The sequence below is a fragment of the Lathamus discolor genome, chromosome 1 (genome assembly GCF_037157495.1).
Source record: "Lathamus discolor isolate bLatDis1 chromosome 1, bLatDis1.hap1, whole genome shotgun sequence".
NCBI classification, from domain to species: Eukaryota; Metazoa; Chordata; class Aves; order Psittaciformes; family Psittacidae; genus Lathamus; species Lathamus discolor.
Genome location: NC_088884.1, coordinates 113,684,051 through 113,706,303, shown reverse-complemented (window position 1 = coordinate 113,706,303; position 22,253 = coordinate 113,684,051). Strand labels below are relative to the sequence as shown.

Genomic DNA, 22,253 nt, shown 5'->3' with positions numbered 1-22,253 from the left:
AGCTTATTCCTTTCCCTTTCTGAAGCATAGAGAAAAAAAAACCTTAACATTTCACGGCTTGCTCCAGCAAACTGCCTTTCAAAAATCACCAAACTAACCTTTATCTGTTTGAAGACTGGGCAGAATAAGAGTAAAATGAGGTGTAAGAGCAAAATGAGGTGACAGTCATTTCATGTGGATTGTGACCAAGTAGCAATACTTTCATGATTGTGAATGCTTGCACAGCATTATAGCTTAAACCAAAACAATAACCATCTATAAGTCCCTATTCTGATCCTCACATATGTCATTAGCTTTTGGCTACTGTTGTTTCCTATCAATAAAAAAGATCACTCAGCATCCCCACAGATTAAATACACATTACTAACAAGTAAGCTGTAACTACAAAAGCCTGCGGACAAGCACATCAAGGTAGCATAGCACAAGCAAGTGGGCATAGAATGGCACCAGTTGGATCAGAGGCCTGTTAAACCAACTGATAACTAGACACATTAAGTCTAATGACAAATAGCATCTCCCTGCTCTCTTATTCCTTCTTACCTTGAAGGGCATAGGTCTTTATGTTCTGGTAGTCCCACCAAGCTCAAGAGATATATTTGAATGTATAAAGCCATATACATGGTAAGGCATTTGCATGTTCATAGCCAAAATATGTACAGCTTCTTTTAGTAATTCCTTTGTTTTGGGTCACCATCAGTCTTGATTATTCTATGACAGCAGATGTCAAGGAAAGTGTTCTTCATAAGTGTATTTTCAGTTTACTTCTTAGTAGATTATATCTTTGCTGAGCTTCATATGAGCCTGGTTTTCTTGATGAAGAGTATAACTGTAAAATTAAAGGAAAAAACATGACTTAAACATTTAGCCTTTGCCATTGAATTATGTTTTATACCACCTATATTAGTAGAAATTAATATAACATTAAACATAATTGGGAATCTTTTGCATGACCAAAGAACATTTTGATTGATGTGTATGCATAAAATGAGGACTTGTGGTGATAATGGAATACAGGGGAATAAATTTTTTACAGGAGCATTTTCACAGACATAATTTGGTAAGAGAAGAAGATAGTACATAAAACTTGAGGGAGGTTTTATATCTGCTGCTAGGGAAGGCTCAGGCCTGTTTTTGCATGAGCAAGGATGGAAACCATCTTAATACAGATGCCATTTCTATTGGCTAAAACATTCTTTTGCTACACCACCTTAAACTACATCCCTCAGAAAGTAACTAACAGACTTAGTATTTTTGTAGCTTTTGGCGATATAGCTGCATCAGCAGTAAGGGTTTGCTGGTAGGAAGCTGTCAAACCAAAAACTTGCATCTTAGACCAGCTTACTCACACAAGCAAGAATTTATAGTTTGCCTCCAATGCAGAAAATTTCTTGTAGCAGGGACAGAAGTTCAGATTGAAGTGGGCCAGCTCAGACAATTAGGCTCATTGTAGTCCATTAAGTTTACTTGAGAAGATTCCTAGTCAAATGCCTTTCTGAAAGTTGAGGATTCTGAACACTTTGTAAGAGGGAGTTTTGGCTCAAATGCTGTGTTATAAAGCATTCCTTCTTTTTGCTGTTTGTTGCATTTTAGCTGATGAAACTAATGCCTTTTCGTGGCACTGTATACACATAATCCAGAAATGTATCATCCTAAGTGTTGTATATAATATATTATTACAGTATACCTATTTAATTGGAATGTACTAAATCAAGGTGTCTGCTTTTTGTTGGACTATTTCCCAGTAAACTGGCATACCCTAATGATATTGAATGGTAATCACCACTACTTAGTGGGATTATATTTTACATAAATTCCTCTTAATAGTGATGTATTTAGTTAGTGCCAGATAGTTAAATGATGTTTATCCAAGTGTTAAATTCCAAGCGCTATTCATTGAATACACAATGTGCCAAATAAAGATTAAATATTATGTATTTTTTCTTCACAGAAGGCATCAGTGAATAGCAGTTCCAGATAATGGAATTGACAAATTTCTTTTTAGATTGCATTTCAAAAATGTAATACTGAAACAAAGGAAAAGGCCTGCCTTTTTTAAATGCAATACAGAAGCAAAGGGAAAGGCCTGATTTTTACAAAAGAATTATATTTAGAGATCATGTAATTCGCAATTTCAGATCTGAAATGTTGTTCTTAGTTTTGTCCTAGTCCATTATAACTTACAGATGTGATCCTTTTTAGATTAGCTTTTCATTAAGCTACTTTGACAGCAAAGCTTTTTAAAAACTTCAGTAGCTAAAACATTCCTTTGTATGGAGATGTACTCTTCCAATAAACACTGGGCAGAATTTTACAGCAGGCATTTCAGCTTGCTTGAGAGCACTCTTAAGAGATTGCTTAAAAGGAATATGGAACATTTCCTGCATATATAATGCTCAGCTTTCAAGTCTGATTGGATTTTTAAACTAAATTGGTTTTGGAGAAGGGATTTTATACTATGGGCATAGTATTTCTGTTATACTGATTGAAAAACTAGAGCATGAGGATGCTTAAAGCTTTACCCAGGGTCCTGTAGTAAGTCCAATTAGTACAATTAACAGAGAGGGCAGATTCAAGTGTCTGCACAGGCTGAATATAAAATGTGAAGATGCTAGTGAATGACATTTGTACTAAGATGCCAGAGAACGAACTTGGCAGTTGAGGCACTAATATCAAACTCCTTCAGCAACTGTGCTACCAAAGCGGTTACCTCCTGCAGAGGGTGAGTCAGAAAGGGAGAGTGGAGGAACTAACAGCTCAGATAAATCTGCCAAACTATGCGTCAGGGCTCTAAACTAGACCCAGTTCAGGAACTCAGGGGTTCCAGGCTGCATAACTTTCATATTCTGCTTTGTGCTGTGACATATCCATGCAAGTACTGATGTGCATGTTTCTTTGTTGAAGGCAAAGTTGGCATGTATTTTTATTGAATTACTTCATTGGTACCTGCAGCAGGCTATTTCAGGGGTGGGTCTCATCCTGAAATTCACTTATTCTTTGGGTATAGCTTTTGGAGAATTTAATCAGAGGGAATCATGCAGCTAGTTGGTTAATGAATCTGCCTCTCCATCTGTCCTTCCTTCCTTGTTAGAGCTGAGATTTTAATTACAAACATCTGTGTACTATCTCTGTTTCTTCATTAAAAATAGGAATTGAGGTTGCCCTGTTGTTGTTGGCAGAGACAGAACAGAGCAAATACCATGATGGAAATATTTGCACAGCTAAGGGAGAATCCTCCCTCCCTGACTCCTAGGGGTCTAGTTTGAAGAATAGGTGAGCAAGCAGATTGCATTTGTGGGGATTTCTCCATGTGAGGAGGAGCATGCCTAAAGAAAATTGTATTTACATATTTATTTCTATATATAAATTATTATTAGAGGATTTATTTTCTTTTTTTTTTTTTTTTTTTACTGTAAAAACAACGCTTGATAATGGCAACAGTCTTGTAGCCAAACTGAAATCTCCAGTTTGTGGTTTGGAAAATACAGTAGGAGGCTATGTAGAGAGAGAGAGTGCTTCTTGAGGGAGGCCGTATATGGAGAAAACATCAATACTTACTCTCAGTTATGTGAACCTTTTTTACTGTGGTGGTTAGGAGGATGTGCCAGTTAGAATAATATCACTTGCTTCCTTCATTCTCCTCCCTTCTGCCTTCTGAAAGAGCAGATGGAAGGTTCCTTTCATGATATACGTGGCTCATCATTATTTATTCATATGTTCATCTTTCTCTTTCTGATGAGAGTACATGTAGGAGGAACATTAAAAAGCCAAGGTAATTTTCTGCAGTAGTTTGAGGAGGTTTATAAAACATCTTTGCAGCTTGAAATACATACATTTTTCAAAAGAGTACATTACAAACACGGTTGGCTTAATAAAGAGGACACTCACGAAGCTGCTTATTTACAATTCTGTGGTGTGCCTCATTTCTCATGTAAAGCTCCACAACATAGGAATTATTGCAGCTCTAGCCTTCGCTACTGTTGGGTTACATCTAACAGTGTAACTTAAACTCATTGTTTAGAGAGCACGGGATTGGTGAACCTATAGTTTTCTTCTGCTAGCAAGGGCAAAGTAGTAGCACTCTGACAGATATGCCTTTCTGTTCCCTTCCCTTTCCCCTCCCTGCCTTTTCTTTCACTTGAAGATGGATGAAATGATGCAGAGAGAAGAGAGTGAGTAGAAAGGAGTGAAATTTCACAGGAAATAGACCTGAGAGGCGAGTGTAGAATTTAATTTGAGACACTCATTGGATTTTTTCTTTTCCTATAGTGATTTCTGCTACTTAAAGCAGTCTGATAGACGCTGTGCTTCAGCTCTCCAGCTCTGATTTATGGCATTAAAGAATTTCCTGCCCAAACCCTTTATTATTATGACTTTAGGCACTGCAAAATAACATGAAAAGCAAGAATATTGACATTTTAATCAGCCAGCTATGATATTGATAAGATTTTGGCACTATGTGATCTAACATATCCTTTGTCTTGATATCTAGTGATATAAAGAGACATCTAAAGTTGTAGGTTTAACCTTAGTGGTTTTTTCTCCCATTTATGCTGTCATGGCACATCACTGTATTTTACTGTGTGCAAAAGGGCTGTTTCTAAAGCAGCATTATTACAGTCCTACAGTTTCTTTGCTCTTAGATAGGGGCAGCACGTGTTTTATGGGGGGTTGGTGCATGCAGATTCAAATTCAGGCTTTAAAAGAAAGCATCGGAAATCAAGATATCACATATTGCAAAAGAATTTTGAGGTGGGACACCTTAACGTCAGGCTACCTATATTATTAGGTTTGCTTAAAAGACAAATTGAACAGATTTGAAAGGGGTTGCAATTCTGCTAAAGGAGTTAAAATGGTAAGTATAAACCAACTTTTAAGCATGTGATTAACGTTGGCTATAATTTTCTCCATTATAGAAAGCATGGAAGATTGATTATGTGGGGGAGATCTTGCCTAAGTCTTTCTTGCTCCTAGAGAAAAACTAAGTTTTACATGCTCCAACTACAGTTGACAATACATTGAAATAGCAATTCAAAAGATGACAACTGAAATAAGTTATAAAAATAATTTAGCCTTTAATAATTTACTAGGAAGCCCAGAATGAAACTAGCATGCAGCAGATTCATACCCATAACAAATAATACCTCTTTAGTGCACATAACGCAGACAGGAAGCCAGGAAGGCTTTCTTCAGCCTCTGAAGGGAACAAAGTCAAGAATTGAGGGTTGCCTATGCCAAAGGCGTTAGCAATTCCTAATTCTCAGCAAACCCCAAACTTTTTCCTAGGCCTAGGAAGTGGTATGGGTACCAGCCCTTTGGCAACATTGTGGTGTGATCTTCCAGTCTTAGGTTCTGCAGAAAGAAAATCACAATCACAGTGAAAATAGTGCTGCATAAACAGGACCCTTCACTGTCCTCTCCAAAAGAGTTAACGCCACCTTCGTTTCTGTCCCTATGTCCCTTTGCTTTTTATGCATCTGTAGAGGACTCATGTTGTATGAAGCTGAGTAAAAAGAAGATAGAAGTGCATGGGCCTTAATGGGTGGGCAGTCTAAATCCCTGCTTCCTAAAGCTCCTGCCCTAACAACCATGCCACTCTAGTTGCAAGTGAAAAAATCAAAAGAAGAAAAACTTAGATTGTTTTAGGGCAGTTATTTGCTTTTCAGTGCTGTCTGCAGCTGCAGTCCCCTCCTACCACAGTTTATACCTTCAGTGCGTCCTGCAGAATGGGTCTAGAACTGCACATATACATATGCACAAGACACACGACTCTTAGCTCATATTTTGCAAGTAGCAATGAAGTAATTGTCCAATTTGGGCACTTCTGATAAACAGCCAAACTGCTTATATACCTACAGCTGTGCTGAAATCATCAAAACCTCCAACTCTTGTGTTTTCTTCTACAGCCATGTATTTCAATGCTTACTGCCTGCACTGAGTGTACACTTGACTCCCCAGACAAGTGAAGGTTGGATGAAGATCTTCATTTGGACTTCCCAGTTTTCACAGGGCAACCCTGTGCATCATTTGCCTGTTAAGCCATCCACCTTTAAAAGAATTAAAAAAAAACCCTCAAAACAAACTAAGCAGAAATCCTAGATTTAACAAGGCAATTTTAGGTTTATATATAAGACATCTTGTTCCAATTAAAATGTGCTTCCTTGTGTAAGCATTTCAAAAGCCCACTAAAGATTGATTTTCTACAACTAAAATGTCTGCCAATTACATATGGCTTAAGAAATTAATTTGTATATTGCAACACATTATTCTTCCCCCTCCCTTCCTTATTAGAACTTTAATGCAGTGAACACAGAATCCCAAGGTGGGGGAGGGAGGAAGGGGAAGGATTTATTCTGCACATACAAACCAGGAAATTTAGAGTAATGTGTTTGAGGATGTAACAGTAATTCTATTGGCATATTCCCTTAGGATGCCTTATATGGAGGATGTACTATAAACTACCTGCAAGGATTTAATGTCATACTGCCATATCTCTGTTTTGACACTGGATTAATTTGTATATTGCACCAAGTGTGAATTGTAAATGTTCTGCAGAGGAAGAGCAGGGCTTAGGTAGACTTGCAGTAGACAAGCTGTAGTGCCCCATGGCATTTTTTACACCCAAGGCAATTACTGGCAAAAACACCTCAGAGAGCCCAGCGGGCTGCCAGAGCAGTGTGCTTTCTCCCCACGAACAATTGTGCATGAGCACTCACTCAGGGTAGAGATGTCCCTGCCCAGCACAGGAGAGTTATACTTGCTGCTGGTCAAATTAATCAGTCTTCCCTCTTTTGTGACTAGCAAAATTTTGACATTGGTGCTCAGCCTGGGTAACAAGAATCAGTGGGAATTTGGTTTGAGGGGGAGAATATATGTAGCTGTGCCTCCTGTACTGCTCAAGAGCAAGAAAAGTCAGTGGTCCATTTTCATCTATGTGATCCCAGCTGGGCATTTTCCCTGTTTCCCACAGGTCTGTTAAGCCCTGTGCTTTTATTGGTGCTCCCTTGCTTATCTTAATAATATAAATCAGTGCATATCTGCTATACACAACTGGCCTGGAGTAGCATTTAATTTTATTTTCTCACTTCTTGCAGGATATATTTTGTTCTATTTATGTAATTTATGCCTTGCACAGTAATGAGCCCATCAAACAACAGATCATAAAACTGAGACTGGATACTGTATATCTCGGCAGTGTGGCAGGAGAAAATGCATTAATGTCTCCTGCCTACTAATACAGGTTCACAGATATCTACATTTTGAATTCTGTACTTTCAAGTTTTGAATTTAGGGGAGAAGAAGGGTATCTTCTTTACTAGACAGCTGTCTGGACCGATCATTAGTCCTGGTGTGATTTTCTTTGAATTCAAACTTTTTTTTCATCTGTAAATATCCATAGGAAAATACATCTATTAAGTATATGCTATATGTCAGAACTTATGAAAGCTTCCAGATAATCCATAAGCTCCTTTACATTATATTTCAGTGCATTTCAAAAATTGCATTTAACTAGATTGCAAACAGGTTAATGATAATTAGCACTTATATTTGGGAGGCCCTAATAGAATGCACCCACAAATGCTGAGGGAGCTGGCAGACATCATTGCTAGGCCACTCTCGATGCTCTTTGAAAGGTCATGGCAATCAGGAGAAGACTGAAAGAAACCAGGTATCAACCATCCCAGTCTTCAAAAAGGGCAAGAAGGAGGACCCTGGGAACTACAGGCCAGTAAGATTCATCTCCATCCCTGAAAAGGTGGTGGAACCATCCTGGAGGCCATCTCTAGGCACACTGAAGGCAAGGTGGTGATCAGAAGTAGTAAGTATAGATTGTCCAAAGGAAAATCATGCTTAACCAACCTCTTTGCCTTCTACGATGGGACAGCTGGCTGGGTTAATGAGGGGAAAGCAGTGAATGTTGTCTACCTGGACTTCAGCAAGGCTTTTGACACTGTCTCCCATGATATCATCATAGGCATGCTGAGGGCTAAGGAAAGGGCTTGTTCAGCCTAAAGAAGAGAAGGCTCAGAGGGGATGTAAGAGATTGTGGAGTCTCCTTCCCTAGAGCTACTCAAGAGCTGTCTGGACACAATTCTGAGTAATGTGCTCTAGGTGAGCCTGCTTGAGCAGGCAGGTTGTACTAGATGACCTCTGGTGGTCCCTTCCAGCCTCAACCATTCTGTGATTATACACAATGTGTTGAAATTAATCAATCTTCAATTTATGCCTAATGTTTGTAGTCAGATGTCATCACTGACATGTTGTCAGTGAGTAGTCCTAGCCAAAGACCAACATCCCAAGATGGAATTAAATACAGAAATAGATAGTCTGCAGTACAGACTTGACGTTCTCTCCCTTTAGTCCGTTTTCTATCACCTAGGCAGAAAATGGCTCCCAGCCACTGAAACATGTGTGAGCCACAAAATCCATGTGAGTTACCTCTGCCAGGCTTGTGCTGGCTTCTGTTCAGGGTCAGCTCAAGTGGCTCTCTTCTGCGCTCAGAGGCAGCAGGGGTTCTCCTGAAGCTGCCACAAGCAAAAACTGAGTTACAGCACTGAGAATGGGGAAAGGGAGGAGGTGAGCCCTGTGACATGTCGTGACCCATTCACAGGTGGAGCACAGCTAAGAGAGAACGCAAACTGATGCACTAGAAGACTAGCTAGTTGTGTTGTACAAAATATGTATTTACTTGCTTAGGGAGAAAACAGAGAATGTTGTCTTGAAAAAAATGAAACTTGGATTAGTTTAAGGCTCCTCCTTTGCTGTTCAAGAGTATATAATGTCCCTCTCTTTTCTCCCAGGTGTGAAAGACACTAAATAATCCCCACATCTATTGATTACTACTATTGCTGCCCAGCGTGACTGTCTTGATAGCTCTTATACCAATGTGAGGGTGATTGTAGGAAACTGCAGAAAGTGGTGCTCAGAGGCCTGTCTTCTCAAATCTGAAGTATCTACATCTGTTTCTCACCATTACTGGCAAGCTGTGGTGATTTTTTAAATGTTAACATGCACTTACTGTAAAGCTTTTAAATGATGTGAGGGGGTTTGTGCATGTTGTAGCACTTAAAAATGCCCCTGCAAGACAGGGTTGTCGAAAAATGGGCTTGCATTCTGATAGATTTGTCTTCTTTGCAAAAGTCATCAATTAGAGCATCTCCCAGCCGTCCTTGGAGAATGCAAGTGACTTCCATTATGAATGGCTTAAGGAGTCATGCTGCTTTATAAAGTGATAGCTGCCATGTAATCATATTGTATGTCACACTAATAATTGTCTCAAATATGCCATTATTTGAAAACATTAGCAAAATGTTTTAGTATCTATTGCCTCATATTTAATATTCACTAATCAATGTTTTCAGTTTGTTACAGAGCTGTTGGCCAGTCATGCTAGGTGGGGCCCTGTTACAGAGCAGCTGCACAATTCCTCCCTATTACAGGCAGAAATGGAAGATTTTTTCCCAAATCTCTGATCTCTACTACAAGAAACTCAGTGTTATTTATGCCTTTCCCTTCTACTGAGACTGTACTAAAGCTACTGTAGATTAGCAGTGTAACACAGAAGATACTCAAGCTGAGTATAAGAGGAGTCTAGACCAGTTTCTGACTCCCGTACTGCATTAAGCTGTGCCCTCAGCTGTAAGGACTTCCCTCATCATTCCTTGAACATTTCAAATAATCCATCACTTCAGAATACTGTTCCTTGATTTTTACATAATGCTTAAGGCTGCTGCACATCACTCCCAAGACCTTTAGTGTTTCTATCAGTCTCTCCAGTAGTTTCCCTGTGTATGCATGAGTATGCAACTATATTCACTATATAACACAGAGTTACCTTATAAAGATCAATTGATTAGGAATGGCAAAGTATTAAGTTCTGTGAGCACATCATATAAAATAAATACAATCATTAAAATAGCAGTTGGCTTATATGTGAAAATAATTTTTTAATAATTACCTTTGAGAAGACTTACCCTCCCTTCTTTTCTTTCTTTTCTTCCTCAACGCAAGCTGATGCACAAGTCATTTTTGTGTGATGTGTTTTTCAGATATGGAGACAAGTGAAAAAATCCAGAAAAGTGGAGTTCTTCAGGTGTTCGGGAGTCTGTTGACGCCACAATCTTCCTGCACAGCAAAAGTAGCTAACATCATAGCAGAAGTAGCCAGAAATGGTGAGGTTTTCTACAAGAACTTTTCTGCTGGAACATCTTCAGTTTTTCACCTCACTTGTCAGTATGTTTTACTTCATTTATGTTTTCATTTTGTAGATTAGACACCTTTCATATCCTTCCCTTTCACTCTTTTTGTTTTGTCAAATTTTATTTCTCTATTTTTAAATAAAATTTAAACAGCATTTGGCTGATTTATTTTTTTTTTAATCTTTTCATGCTGTTCAGTTTTCAAGACAATTAAAGTAGAGTTTATTGGGCAGAAGTAGCACATCACCGGCTTATGAAACACATATAGAAAAACAAGATGCGCATCATTTGTGCATCCAGTTACATATAGTGCACATAGTTAAAACACTAGTGAGTATACACGTAGTTAAGGGGTAGTAGATGTTTCTTCAGTCTGAGGTTTGTGACAACATTATTATCATTATGAGGCATTTGATACCACAACAAAACCTCCTACCTAAGGAGCATTATATGCATAGAATAAGAGCCCAAGATCCCAAGTGAGAATCTGGTACATTTTGGTATGTATTATATACATACAGTCATATAATGTAAGAGATAATCTAAAGCTTTTTTTTTCTTTAGCAAGAATAATCTTAAAGCTCTTAAAACCCAATACCCTGTATATCTTGAGCTCAAAAAATGGCCTTGTATCTGCAGGCAGGCATGACAGGCACACCCTATGATGAGAGCTGACGAGGTTTGTGGTTGACTGTCCTCAGTCCTTGACTTGCCGCTGTCCCAGCGAAAGAGGCACAAATTGCATTATGCACTTTCCCAGAGGCCAGGCAGAAAACAGTAGGGTGCCGCATAACTGCTGTCCACATGCATGCCTGGCAGCCATACTTCTCTTCCTCTACAAAATTTCATGCTGATGCCTCTTCAGAGAAGGTGCTAAATTATTGCTATTTCCACATTCCTTCTCCGTATTTTCTTTGGAATCACAGTACTACAGCTTCTTACTGATAGCCCCTGTGTGACTTCCTCTACCCAATTCACTGATTTTGAGACAATGTTATATATGGATATTCAGAAACGACATTAACAAGAAAAGAAGATATACATGGTTAGTTTTAAGGTTTAAAATTATGTAGGTAAATAGCCAGTTAAAAATTTAAACACAGAAATTTGAACTTAGAAATGTTTCAGAATGAGATTCATGCAACCGTACCATATGCTTTTTATGTACTTAATAAATTCATAAGTATATTTAGAATGTTGCAGTGAAGAGTATATCCCCACAGTAAGTCCTTTTAGCTCCTATCTCAGAAAGGGGAAAGTTAAGAAGAAAAACAATGTTCAGTATATATTAACTGATTACTATGCATTGTTTCCTGCAAGGTTCTCTTCCAGAGCATTTTAGCCAGTATCTTTCAAATCTGAGCTAATACATGAAATCTCTGAATAGTATCCTTTTCGCTGCCTCTTTTAAATTGCTGTCATAAGTACATTCTTCAGAAGAGTTTGGTGTTTTACCTGGTTCATCATACAAAATAGCTTTTGTCTTTTTCCTAGAGTTATTAGCAGGTGTAACTGGACCTCTGGCAGCCAAGGTTAAAGTGAAGGTATTCAGGAGTTATTTAAGGTGCCCAGTGCTTTCAAGACTGAGATGAGCAAGGAACACCTCATTTGAGTTTTGTTGTTTTATTTGTCCCCTTTCATAATAATGCAAGTATTTAATGCTTATGTTGCACCTCTTTTCAACAAGCTTTAGGGCACTTTTTGAAATTTTGTGTTATCAACATCCCACAGATAGGCTTTAAACCCAGGCATCTGAACTGATTTCCCTGTGGTCATACCATGCAGCACTGGCAGAGCTGGGAGTAGTGCCTCTGGCTCTGAATCTGGGCTTTACTGATAAAAGAGCATCTCTTTTCTTCCCTGCTTCTTGTTTTTCTTTCCCATTCTCCTCATCTGGTCCTACACACACACCCACTCTGGTCACATCAAATTCCTTTACATGCCTCAGTGGTTTTGTCATGTTTCATCTCCTTTTCACCTCTTTGTGCTCTTGCTCTGTTTCACCTCTTCAGCTCACATGATTCTTCCTCCTCACAACATGAGCTCATGTTAGGCTCTCCCATTTTAAATATCTAAATACACAAAACTCCTTTCGGTCACTCTTGTCTCTCCAGCTACAACTATTTCCCTTTCAAATGTGAGCATATTGAAGGCTCAGGATACATTTGCTACATGGAGCTTCTCTCCCTACTGTGGACCTTTTAAACCCTTTTCCAAGGTCTTTAGTCTCCTCTTCTTTGCCAGGTATAGGAGTGAGAACATCATCTTCACAATCTGTAATACTACAACACAATTGCATCTCTCTTTCGAAATCTTTTCCTCCTTTGGTTTTTGTTACTCTGTCCTCAGTGGTTCTCCTCCTAACTTCTTACTTCACTGTTTCCTTCAAGGATGTGCTTCATTTCCCTGTCAGGTTAGTGAAAACCTTCTAAATGCCTCTGTACTTGATTACCTTCTCTTTCTTCTATTACTTCTGTGTAGTTATCACCTGCAAATATAGTTGTAGTTACCACATTTTTGTTGGTATCTCACAGATCTATCTTGCTATATATGGCATCATTTCTTTTACTTCTTGCCCTTACATGACCTGGACAAATAAAAGTTTGCTCAGCATATGGCCTAATTATTTTGTTGCTCAATGGAAGACCGAAAGCTTCTGCTCACTCTAGATGGAGGAAGGGTGGAGAAAGGGGTTCTTAACTCCTTTTTACCACATGACCAAGAACCTGAAAACACAAAAGAACAGACTGAGACTTCTCAGTCATTTAGGAGAGAACAAGTTCCATTTCCTGTGACAGGCTAGGATGATGTAGAGACTTGGGTAAACTAGTCGGTGTAAAATAAAGAGATGCAGGGAGAAGCTGAGGTACAGAGCAGTTCTTGCACGCAATTAAGAGAGGAAGAGACTGAGGGGACAAAAGATAGAGGAACATAACACATTTAGTAAATAAACATTGAGATGAATATGAAAGTGGGTCATAAAGAAATAGACAAAAAGTTACAAGGACATGGCAAGACCAAGTTTAAAGAACAGATGTATCTGATATTTGTTCTGTTTGTTAATATGGATGCCGTCACCATATATCACAATACAGCATCTGTCTACAGTTTTAAAATGCGCTATTTTCTGTTGAACCTGTGCAGTGTATAGATATTGATGATTCTACTTCATCTGTTTGTTTATATATCAAAGTTCATCATCATGTGAGGACTGCTTGCCTCTGTGAGAATTCTTTAGCTAAAAAAAAGTGCAAGGTTAACTACAAAAGATACAAGATTTTCTGTCTACAGAAACGTCAAAGAACATTGTAATAGGTGCACCAAAGGGAGTATTTAAGAAGATGTATTTGTACTTCAAGCATTATATGAAATGTTTGACTATTGGCATGAGGGTTGTTTCTGTTGGTCCAGAATCAGAAAAACTGTGTCATATCTTTATGGGGGTCATACATATGGGGGTTCATTATGTCGCATAACTGACTGAGTAACACAAAGGTATACTGATTTTGGAAGATCCAACATTGTCTAGAATAAGGAAGAGATAATTTGCAATTCACAAATCAAAAATGTATTGACCTTTTGCCTATTACAATGCTACATCTCTGAAGGGTGCTAGTAGTAAACTATTAACACTATGGGTGTTTCAGGTGGTTGCTTCTGTAAACTTCCCTTGTAAAATGTGCAGCACAGTGCCTGCCTGACTATAGCTTCTTCTGGAGACCAGTCCTTTATCTCCCTGACACCATGATAATTATCTATCCATGACTATTGCACAGATGTGAAATAGTACTTTGGTTCTCTGTGGCTGGGGGACATAGCAGAAAGAAAGGACAGAAAGGCAGAAAGCTTCCTAGTGGATGAGGTCCTCTAGCTTTCCTCCCCTGGAGGGCATCAGTTAGAATGTGGAAAGGTACAGGCCTTTGGGCTCACTTAATCTCTCTTGTATTTCTCATTCTTTCTTTTACTTTTCCATTCCTTACCTTCCAAATAAAGAGCCTGTTACTTAGCTTTAATGCCTTTTTTTTTTTTAGAGCAAAAGCTTTTCAAGAGCTCTAATTAAGGGAATAGAGGGTAAAAAATGCTGCTCATTTTGGAGTATGATTACTAGTTTTAAGTAATCTTGTGTTATTTAATAATTTTAATTTATGTTGAACTTGTTGGGGTGGAGAAAAAGGTTGTGAATTTGTTGTTCTTTTCAGCAGTTTTTATGATGCTAAAAATACGCTCTATCTGAGCTGTGTTAAATTAGTTTCCATGGAGGTCAATTAAATACTCTTTAATTCCTTCTAAATTAACAAGTAATGGAAAGAACATAAGACCAAATCCTGACTTGGGCTTACTCTCTAGAAACTCAGAGAAGAACTTACACCGTTTGTCTATGCATATGTTTATTCTAACAAAAGTCCCATTTGCAATGCCAGTGTAACTAGAATGGATGAAACTGACAATAGCCAGCTTGCTTTAACAGGCTTTGCACTATTTGCAGAATTTATGCGAAACCCATGTGTGGATGCCGGGTTGATCCCTCCTTTGGTGCAGCTGTTAAACTGCAAAGACCAGGAAGTATTGCTTCAAACAGGACGTGCCCTGGGCAATATATGCTACGATAGCCGTGAGTGTTGAAATAAGCCATATCTTGTAGCTGCTCTTGTAGGAGGGGGGGGAATGTTTTAGTGTTCTGTACATTATGTACTGGAGGGGTAATTTTTGCCTTTTCTTGGTTTTTATTTACCATGTGATTTTCTGAGTGTATGGGACAATTGGATGTCACACTTGCATTGTGCTTTTGTGACAGGAAGACTAAAAAAGCCTGTTTGGATTTGGTGATACAACTGGATGTAAAAATAGGAAAGAGTTGTGATCCTGGGTTTGTTTTTAATTAAACATAATGAATGAGGTTTTCAGAAAGCAGGTGCTACATACACAGAGGCCTGAATACTTAATTCTTCCTCAAAGAGAATATCTCAGAAGAGAAGAGTCAGAAGCAAATATTCATATTCCATCAGTCTCAAAGCTGTGCAGAGCTGCACATGTGGCTGAAATGATGCCTGGGCTGTGTTGCTGATTCTCAAATACTCACATGGCCAGTCAATTGCTCCGATATTACATATTGGTATTTTTGGTTGCCAAGGGTTATGGGGCAGGGAGGAGGTTGGTAAGGTTTTTTTAGCTTTTTGTGGGCACAATAAATTATGTACTGCCAACCAACTGAGTTTTGAAATGCGATTGTGACTCCATGTGCTGATTACATGCATGGATTTGTCATTTGCAAAACCAAAGCAGTGGCTGCAGTGATTTGAAAATGCAGCCTCATTATCCGTTACTTTATTTTTATAAAAGCCAGGGCACAATAAATATGGTACAAAAGCAGAGACACCGGGAACATCTTTCCCTGCACATGAAGGAATTAGAAGCCTATGGGTGTCTGCAGATGGGAAGTGAGATGAATTGTAAAAGCATTTTGTTATCTTCAGATTTAGTGCCTTATTTCATATGGCAAGAAATTTTCTTTGTACTATGTGTTGCATTTACTAAAGTTCTGGTGTTAAGAAAACTGTTGAAAAAAAATGAATTATTGGTAGCCTTTCTCTTTGCGACTTTTTTTAATCCTAATTTGTAAATTTACATTTATATTGTTTTAAACCACCTTGCCTTTGACCTCAGGGAAGTTAATCAGATTTTCCATGCTGGCATTTCTATTTACAGACAACTACTGCTTGAGGATGTTAATGTATAATTCTTTCATTTAGGATTTTCTTTAAGGTGACTAATCAACTGAACAGCTGCTTCCCCATGGAAACTTCAAGTAGAAGCTGTTGAGCTTTATATAACATAATTTATTTACTGTATTTTATTTCAGGATCATATGGGATGTAAAGGTTTTTATTTCATATAAGCAAAATCTACATAACTATTCATGTCATTGTTGTTCAACCCACATTTTTTCATGAAATAAAATAAGGAAACACAAAAATTATTTTTGTAGTATCAGGCATTATAGACTGTTGCTGGCTTTTATAGTTCAGGATTTACCCAATACAGATCTGTATTACATGCCCAGTATTGCCCTTCTGTGGAGCAAAGCTGGCACTGATAAAATCTACAGTAGGCAGTGGAGTGTTCTATATGCTATGTGTTGCTGTGCTCCTGTGGGAGGACAGTCACTAGCTTCCCTGTGTATTTGAATAAGATTAATGTAAAGTGTAATAAAATGTCACAAAAATCAAGATTAGCATCTTGGATTTGAGTAGAAGAGGCTATTTACAGTGCTTTTTTTTATCACATCCACCCTATCTGACTTTATATTATCTTAATGTATAATAATTGTGTAGTTATCTACCCTATCCTAAATTCTTATTTAGGACAAATACTTACAAAATGCTTATTACTATGAAATTTAATAAATTTTCTTTTATGACTATCATTTTTTCCTAACAAAAAGCTTTCAAGTAAAACAAAGACAGGTATGGAGGCCAATAGTTCTAAATTATTAAAAGTTCTAAATCATTAAAAAATGTTATGTATTGATAGTCTTTTTCTTTTCAATTGAGACAAAAGCATACCTCTTCTGATAATTGGGACTCATATAGGAACTTGAAATACATCAATAACTGTATTTTACCATATATATGAGTGTTTTTTCACTCCTACTGCCCATGTAAATATAACATGCTGTAAAGAAAAAGGTCTTTAAGTTCTAAATTGATGTTAGGCTGAAACTCTGAAATCAAGACCATACTGAATGGCTCATAGCAACATTTCTATTTATTGAAAGCCCCGATTATCCTGTATTTCATCCCAGCAAGCGTGCATCACCTCGTTTAGAGAGAGTTTGTGTGAAAAGCTGTTAATCAGGTCTCTATTTTTGAGAGAAGTCTGCATGGCTCAGGATGAAAGCTGTGGGACAAATGGCTTTTCCTCCAGGGAAGGCCCCTTAAAAGTGCTATGGCAGAGGAAAAGGATGGTCTGAAATTTTTTCTTCATGAAAATGGCAGTGGTTTCTTGGTATTCACAGATTCCAGAGCTGCTGTATGAAGGCAAGACAGTGGCCACATAAGTTCAGGAGGGCATACTCCTGGAACACAGCTGCTATGGAAAGATAATTCGTGGCTAAGTTGTAGTGCTGGAAGAGGGTTAGTACCTTCCATGAGATAAAAGGGCAATTACACACTTGCTGGCCAGAGACCTTACTGAACAGACTTACCTCCTCACAGAAAACAGAAAATGAAAACCTCTTGACTTACTGATAGATTTTCAATTCTCTGTTAAGTCTGAGGTACATATGCACAGTCTTATTGTCTGGGTCCTCATCAGTATTGCCCCCCTGAAATAATACTGGATTGCCTGTTTGAGCATAGAAGAAAACAGAGATAATTAAATGCATTTCATAAACAGTTAAAGAGGAAAAAATAGGTCGAATTTGTCCCAAGCAGCCTTGAGAGCATCCTTTTTGAAACGTTTATGTTATGAAGAGATCTGCTTTAGGAGTCTCTGAACATCAAGAATACAGGCAAATACAATTGCAAAGCAGAGTATAAGGAACCTTTGTTAGCACTGATGGGGCTTTTAGGCCCCTATCCTTCCACTTGTATGCAAAGATGAAAGAAACAATTGAGGCAGCCAAAAAGATTCTAAGTCAGAAGCAATGAATTTAACTAACCAACAGTATGCAGATTGCACAGTGCTGCCCTACAGTTTCAGAACAGATACATTACTGCATGTTCCTGTACAGCCTGTAATTGTTCTACGCGCTTTATCTAGTAAATGCCACATACACCTCGGCCCCCAAATCTTCGTCAAAGCAGAAAGTGCAAAGCAAGGAAATGGAGACGTGATCTCTCCTGCTCTTCCTCCTGCATTCTCCCCCACCATATCTACATCCTGTACCAAATACAGCTGCTTGTACTTCCGTATCCCCAGACAACGGGTTCCTCAGCCTCACTCAGGGACAGAATTTTGCCTGAACTGTGTTACTAGATACAAAGCTCCTAGCCCACTCATTCCTTTTAACCACCAGTTATGTTCTTATAATAAAAGCTAAATTCTTAGGCATTGTCCAGCCAGAGCATAAGAACTATCCTTCTGGCTGCTCCACCACTCATTATCCAGGAACCAAACTATAGCTACTCTTCTACTTTCTTTCCAGTCATGTTCTCTCCTCTCCCTCTGCCCCCTCTCCCTGCCATTCTCCCAAGTGCTGTTTCTTTAGGACTGTTACGGACATACAGATGTTACACACTAAGAGGACATACCTCCAAAACTGTTCTAAGTTTCCCCTGCATCTTGGTTCCACATGCAAATTTCTATGGTTCGGGAAAGGTTATGTTTAACATAACATGGCTCTTGCTACAAAAAACAATGTCTTAAACTAGACCAGATTGGTTAATCTGCTGTAGATAAAGCCTAAAAATTATTTGCTACCATCAGCTCAGGTAGTTGGGATATTAAGTTAAAGAACAGCATTATACAAATTGCAGCTTGCAATCACCTCATGAACAACCTGATGGTTAGTGCATGCCTCTGCTCTCTCTGCTGGCTTCTTTCCCAGTAGACTGGGAAGATGGTGGTGACTTGAATCATGTGGCAGATTGAGTGCTTGGGAGACAGGGAAACTCAGACCACAGTTTTCAAATCAGGCCTGCCTTCTTGCAAGACAAACATGAGAATGAAGGAGAAAGACAAAACCTGTCTGTAGCTGGGTCTCTGTCCTGCTCTGTCACCTCACACACTAACGTGGTTTGTAGAGATGAAAGATCAGGCCAACCAGATAAATTTCAGTTGAAAAAAGTAATGGAAGATGATGCTGTATTAAAATAGTAGTATTTTCTTAACAGATAATAGTGTCACAATATTTTTTATCATTCAGTTTATGGTGTGCATCCTATCTTAATCTCAGTGATCTTCCCACAGGTAGTTTTTTACATACTTCAGTTTTGAATTTACAGCTATTTTCCTGTAGTTTTACATAGCATCGGGCACACTACAGAAGCTTCCATAATTATGCTATAAAAGTGATACTTGTAAGAGGAAGCAAAAGGCTAGGACATTTAGAGCCTGATTCAGTAGCCATTCAGATTAGAGGGAGTAATAATTCTCGTTGACTTCAGCTGAGATTAGGTTAGACTCTTACCTAATTAGATAATAATTCCTTCTTGTTGTTCAGAGCATCCACATATTCTGAAAGCCATCAAACGAAAATAAGATCTCCATATATCTTGTGGGGGAAATGAAAAATTTCCCATTCTGCCCTTCCATAATATTCATATTAATGGTAGTGCTTAAAGACCTCCTTGGGAATCTCAAAGCTATTGCTTTTTGTACCCATCCACAACCTTGTTTCTTCATGAAACCACCAACCCAGGTACATGGTCTTGCCAATTATACTTGATGAAATAAACAGCTATAGAATTGGAAAGAAACTGAAACTACCAACTCATTCTGTAAAAGCTCTCCTCTGACAGCTGCTTATCTACCTTTTTCTGCAGGAAATTCACTGGATCCTTTTCCAATTTCCCAAACTGTACATTTCTTTCTTATCTACCCAGTCTTACTTGTATTGATGGTAAGACCTCCTTGCTGAATTTCAGCAATATGGCCTTTCATATAGACCCAGATCTCTCTTGATCCCAACCTTAACACCATACCATGAATATTGTAGCACTTCTGTATATTCAGCTGCCCATCCTATAACAATGTATGGATCTCTTGCAGAGGTCTGCTAAGAAAGGCTAAGTGCAAGGATAAGAAACAACCCAATTGTACAGTTATATACATCCCCTCTGAGGAGATGAGATGAATTTCAGAATCTAAACCAGAAAACCAGATGCTTAAGAATTAAACTTACTGAAAAGAAATCAAATTCAGTTTTCTTAAAAAAAAAAAAAGGCATAACCTTTATCAGTACTGTATAGAAAACCATCAGAATCCTAGAACACAACTGGTGTTGATAATGGCACACTACTGGCTAATCACTGTTATGAAGGTCACCCTGACTTAAGCAGCATCTTACTACAGTCTTTCGCTTTTCTTGGTACTAGATGCTACCAAATGCAAATGCCACCTCCTAAGCTGTTTGCCAAGCAATATAATGAAATTGAGACCAGAGGCTTTAACTTGTTGCTTTAAAGCTGCTTAGAACAGCTTGCAGACAATTAAAAGTGTAGTTTTTAATTGTATAGTAATAATGTTTTACCCTTAGATCTTTCCTCTCCAAGGCATGTCAGAGTCTTAGAAAACTATAGCATTTTTAAGTTAGAAGTCCCTGATAATGCAGTAATTTTTCCAAGCCTCTGCAGCAGAAGTATTGCATCAGCTAGGAATGAAGCATACCATATGCATGCTAGCACATACTTTCACAGTAGTATTTAGTACTTATCAGCAATTAATCATGAATGTTCTTAGGAAGCCGTTCAACAATATTATTCTAATTTACTGATTTAATAGCTGGCCTAAATGGAATCAAAATGATGAGGAAATCTTCCTAGAGCATCAAAAGAGCCATTTGAGAAGTGATACGAAAAACACGAATTCTCAGTCTCAGGCTATTACTCTTTTAAAAAGTTTCATTCCATATATTAACTCTACTAACACAAGTTACAAAACTCTCTTAACTTAAGCCAAAACTTTAGAAAAGGCCACATGGGGGTGAAAAAAATAATTTAAACCAAAACAAAACCAAATTACTTATTTTTATGCAGTGCAAATATGTTTCCTCTTCCTTGTTTTTCCAGGAAGATTATTTGAATAATCAGAATAAATAGATCAGAATTCTATACAAGTACAAAGAAAATAAAATCTAAGAAACAAAGAAGATTTTTTTTCTGATGCCTCACACTTTCTGCCCCTCCAGCATTTCATTCACAGTCTGTAAAATTTGTGTATTGCTCATATTCCAACAGGCTCAGAGACAGCTTAATTTACAGTCAAAACAGAAGCCACAGGCAACAAGGAAATCAGGAAAGAAAAAAGAAAAAGGATAAGAGATGGAAGGTGTTTCCAGGGTCTTAAAGAAGGTCATGAGAAGACTTGGAAAGAAATCCTGCATTATTTACTAGATCTTGCTGCCACCCTAACAGCAAGTTAAGGCTCAAACTTTTGTTTGGGACTGATCTATTTCTTCATCCTTCAAAGCGAAATAAAATAGAAAAGGCAAAAACTTGGAATTCTCCGTGTATTTATGAAGACTTGGGGAAAAAAAATCCTTATCAGGAAGAAAAGCTTTTAGAATTTCAGTAACAATAATGAACAACACAAGATTTGTAACTCAGTCTTATCGTTTCAGTTCAAGCTCCCTTTTCATGTCTTTTTTTCACTTTGCCTTTTAAGATACTTGACAGCGTTTATATTTTATAGATAACTGCACAGTCACATGGTTTAGCTTTTAAGCCCCACAGAAAACAACTTGTTAGACACGGCCAGCTTTATTTAGAAGCTTTTTTATATTATTTAGAAAAATAGACATGATGTGAATAGAAATACCGATTGTCATAAAATCAACAATGGTGGAAAACACCAACTGAATTACCATGGAAAACTGAAGAAGGAGTCTGCTAGTGCCTTGCTAAGCATTGCTTATGTATAACTGGGAAGTAAGCATTTATTAACTGGTTTTTTATAAGCTCACAGCCATTATTCTTCTCCTTAAAAATTTGTGGCTTTAATGCATTCTAATTATATAATGATAGGTTCTTAAATAATAACCTAGAATATAGTCTTGTACTCTCAGATCCACTTCTGCAGATTTTTGCAACACTGCACCATACATATCTTGCATAGGCCAAGCCTTTAGTTGTTTACATGATAGATATATAGGCATCTGGTTTTACACAGCATTTCATACAGTGTAGTAACAGCACGAAGTTAACACGCAAATCACCTAAATTCAGTTACATTTGTTATGTTCATATCTAAGGAATACTGTGCAACTCTCAGAAACAGAAACTGGACGTTATTGGCAAAGGACTATATTAGTAAAATGTATCCCTTAATGCAGTGAAGTTCTTGAATATCTCAGCCAAGGGACCAGGACTCTGTTTAGTTAGAGGGATTCTGTAATAC

At 38.0% G+C, this 22,253-nt stretch overlaps 1 protein-coding gene across 6 annotated transcripts in view; it reads left to right on the top strand.

Moving 5' to 3' along the window:
* Nucleotides 1-22,253, top strand: part of RAP1GDS1 (Rap1 GTPase-GDP dissociation stimulator 1) — a 98,542-nt gene that overhangs the window by 41,512 nt on the left and 34,777 nt on the right. For 4 of the 6 annotated variants that reach the window (XM_065691554.1, XM_065691570.1, XM_065691563.1 and 1 more), the window contains 2 exons: nt 10,047-10,169; nt 14,683-14,808. In XM_065691554.1, the coding sequence (XP_065547626.1) occupies nt 10,047-10,169; nt 14,683-14,808 (249 nt within the window). Of the gene's footprint in view, nt 1-10,046; nt 10,231-14,682; nt 14,809-22,253 lie in introns of those variants that run through there. The other 2 variants (XM_065691594.1, XM_065691585.1) reach the window with 2 other exon arrangements.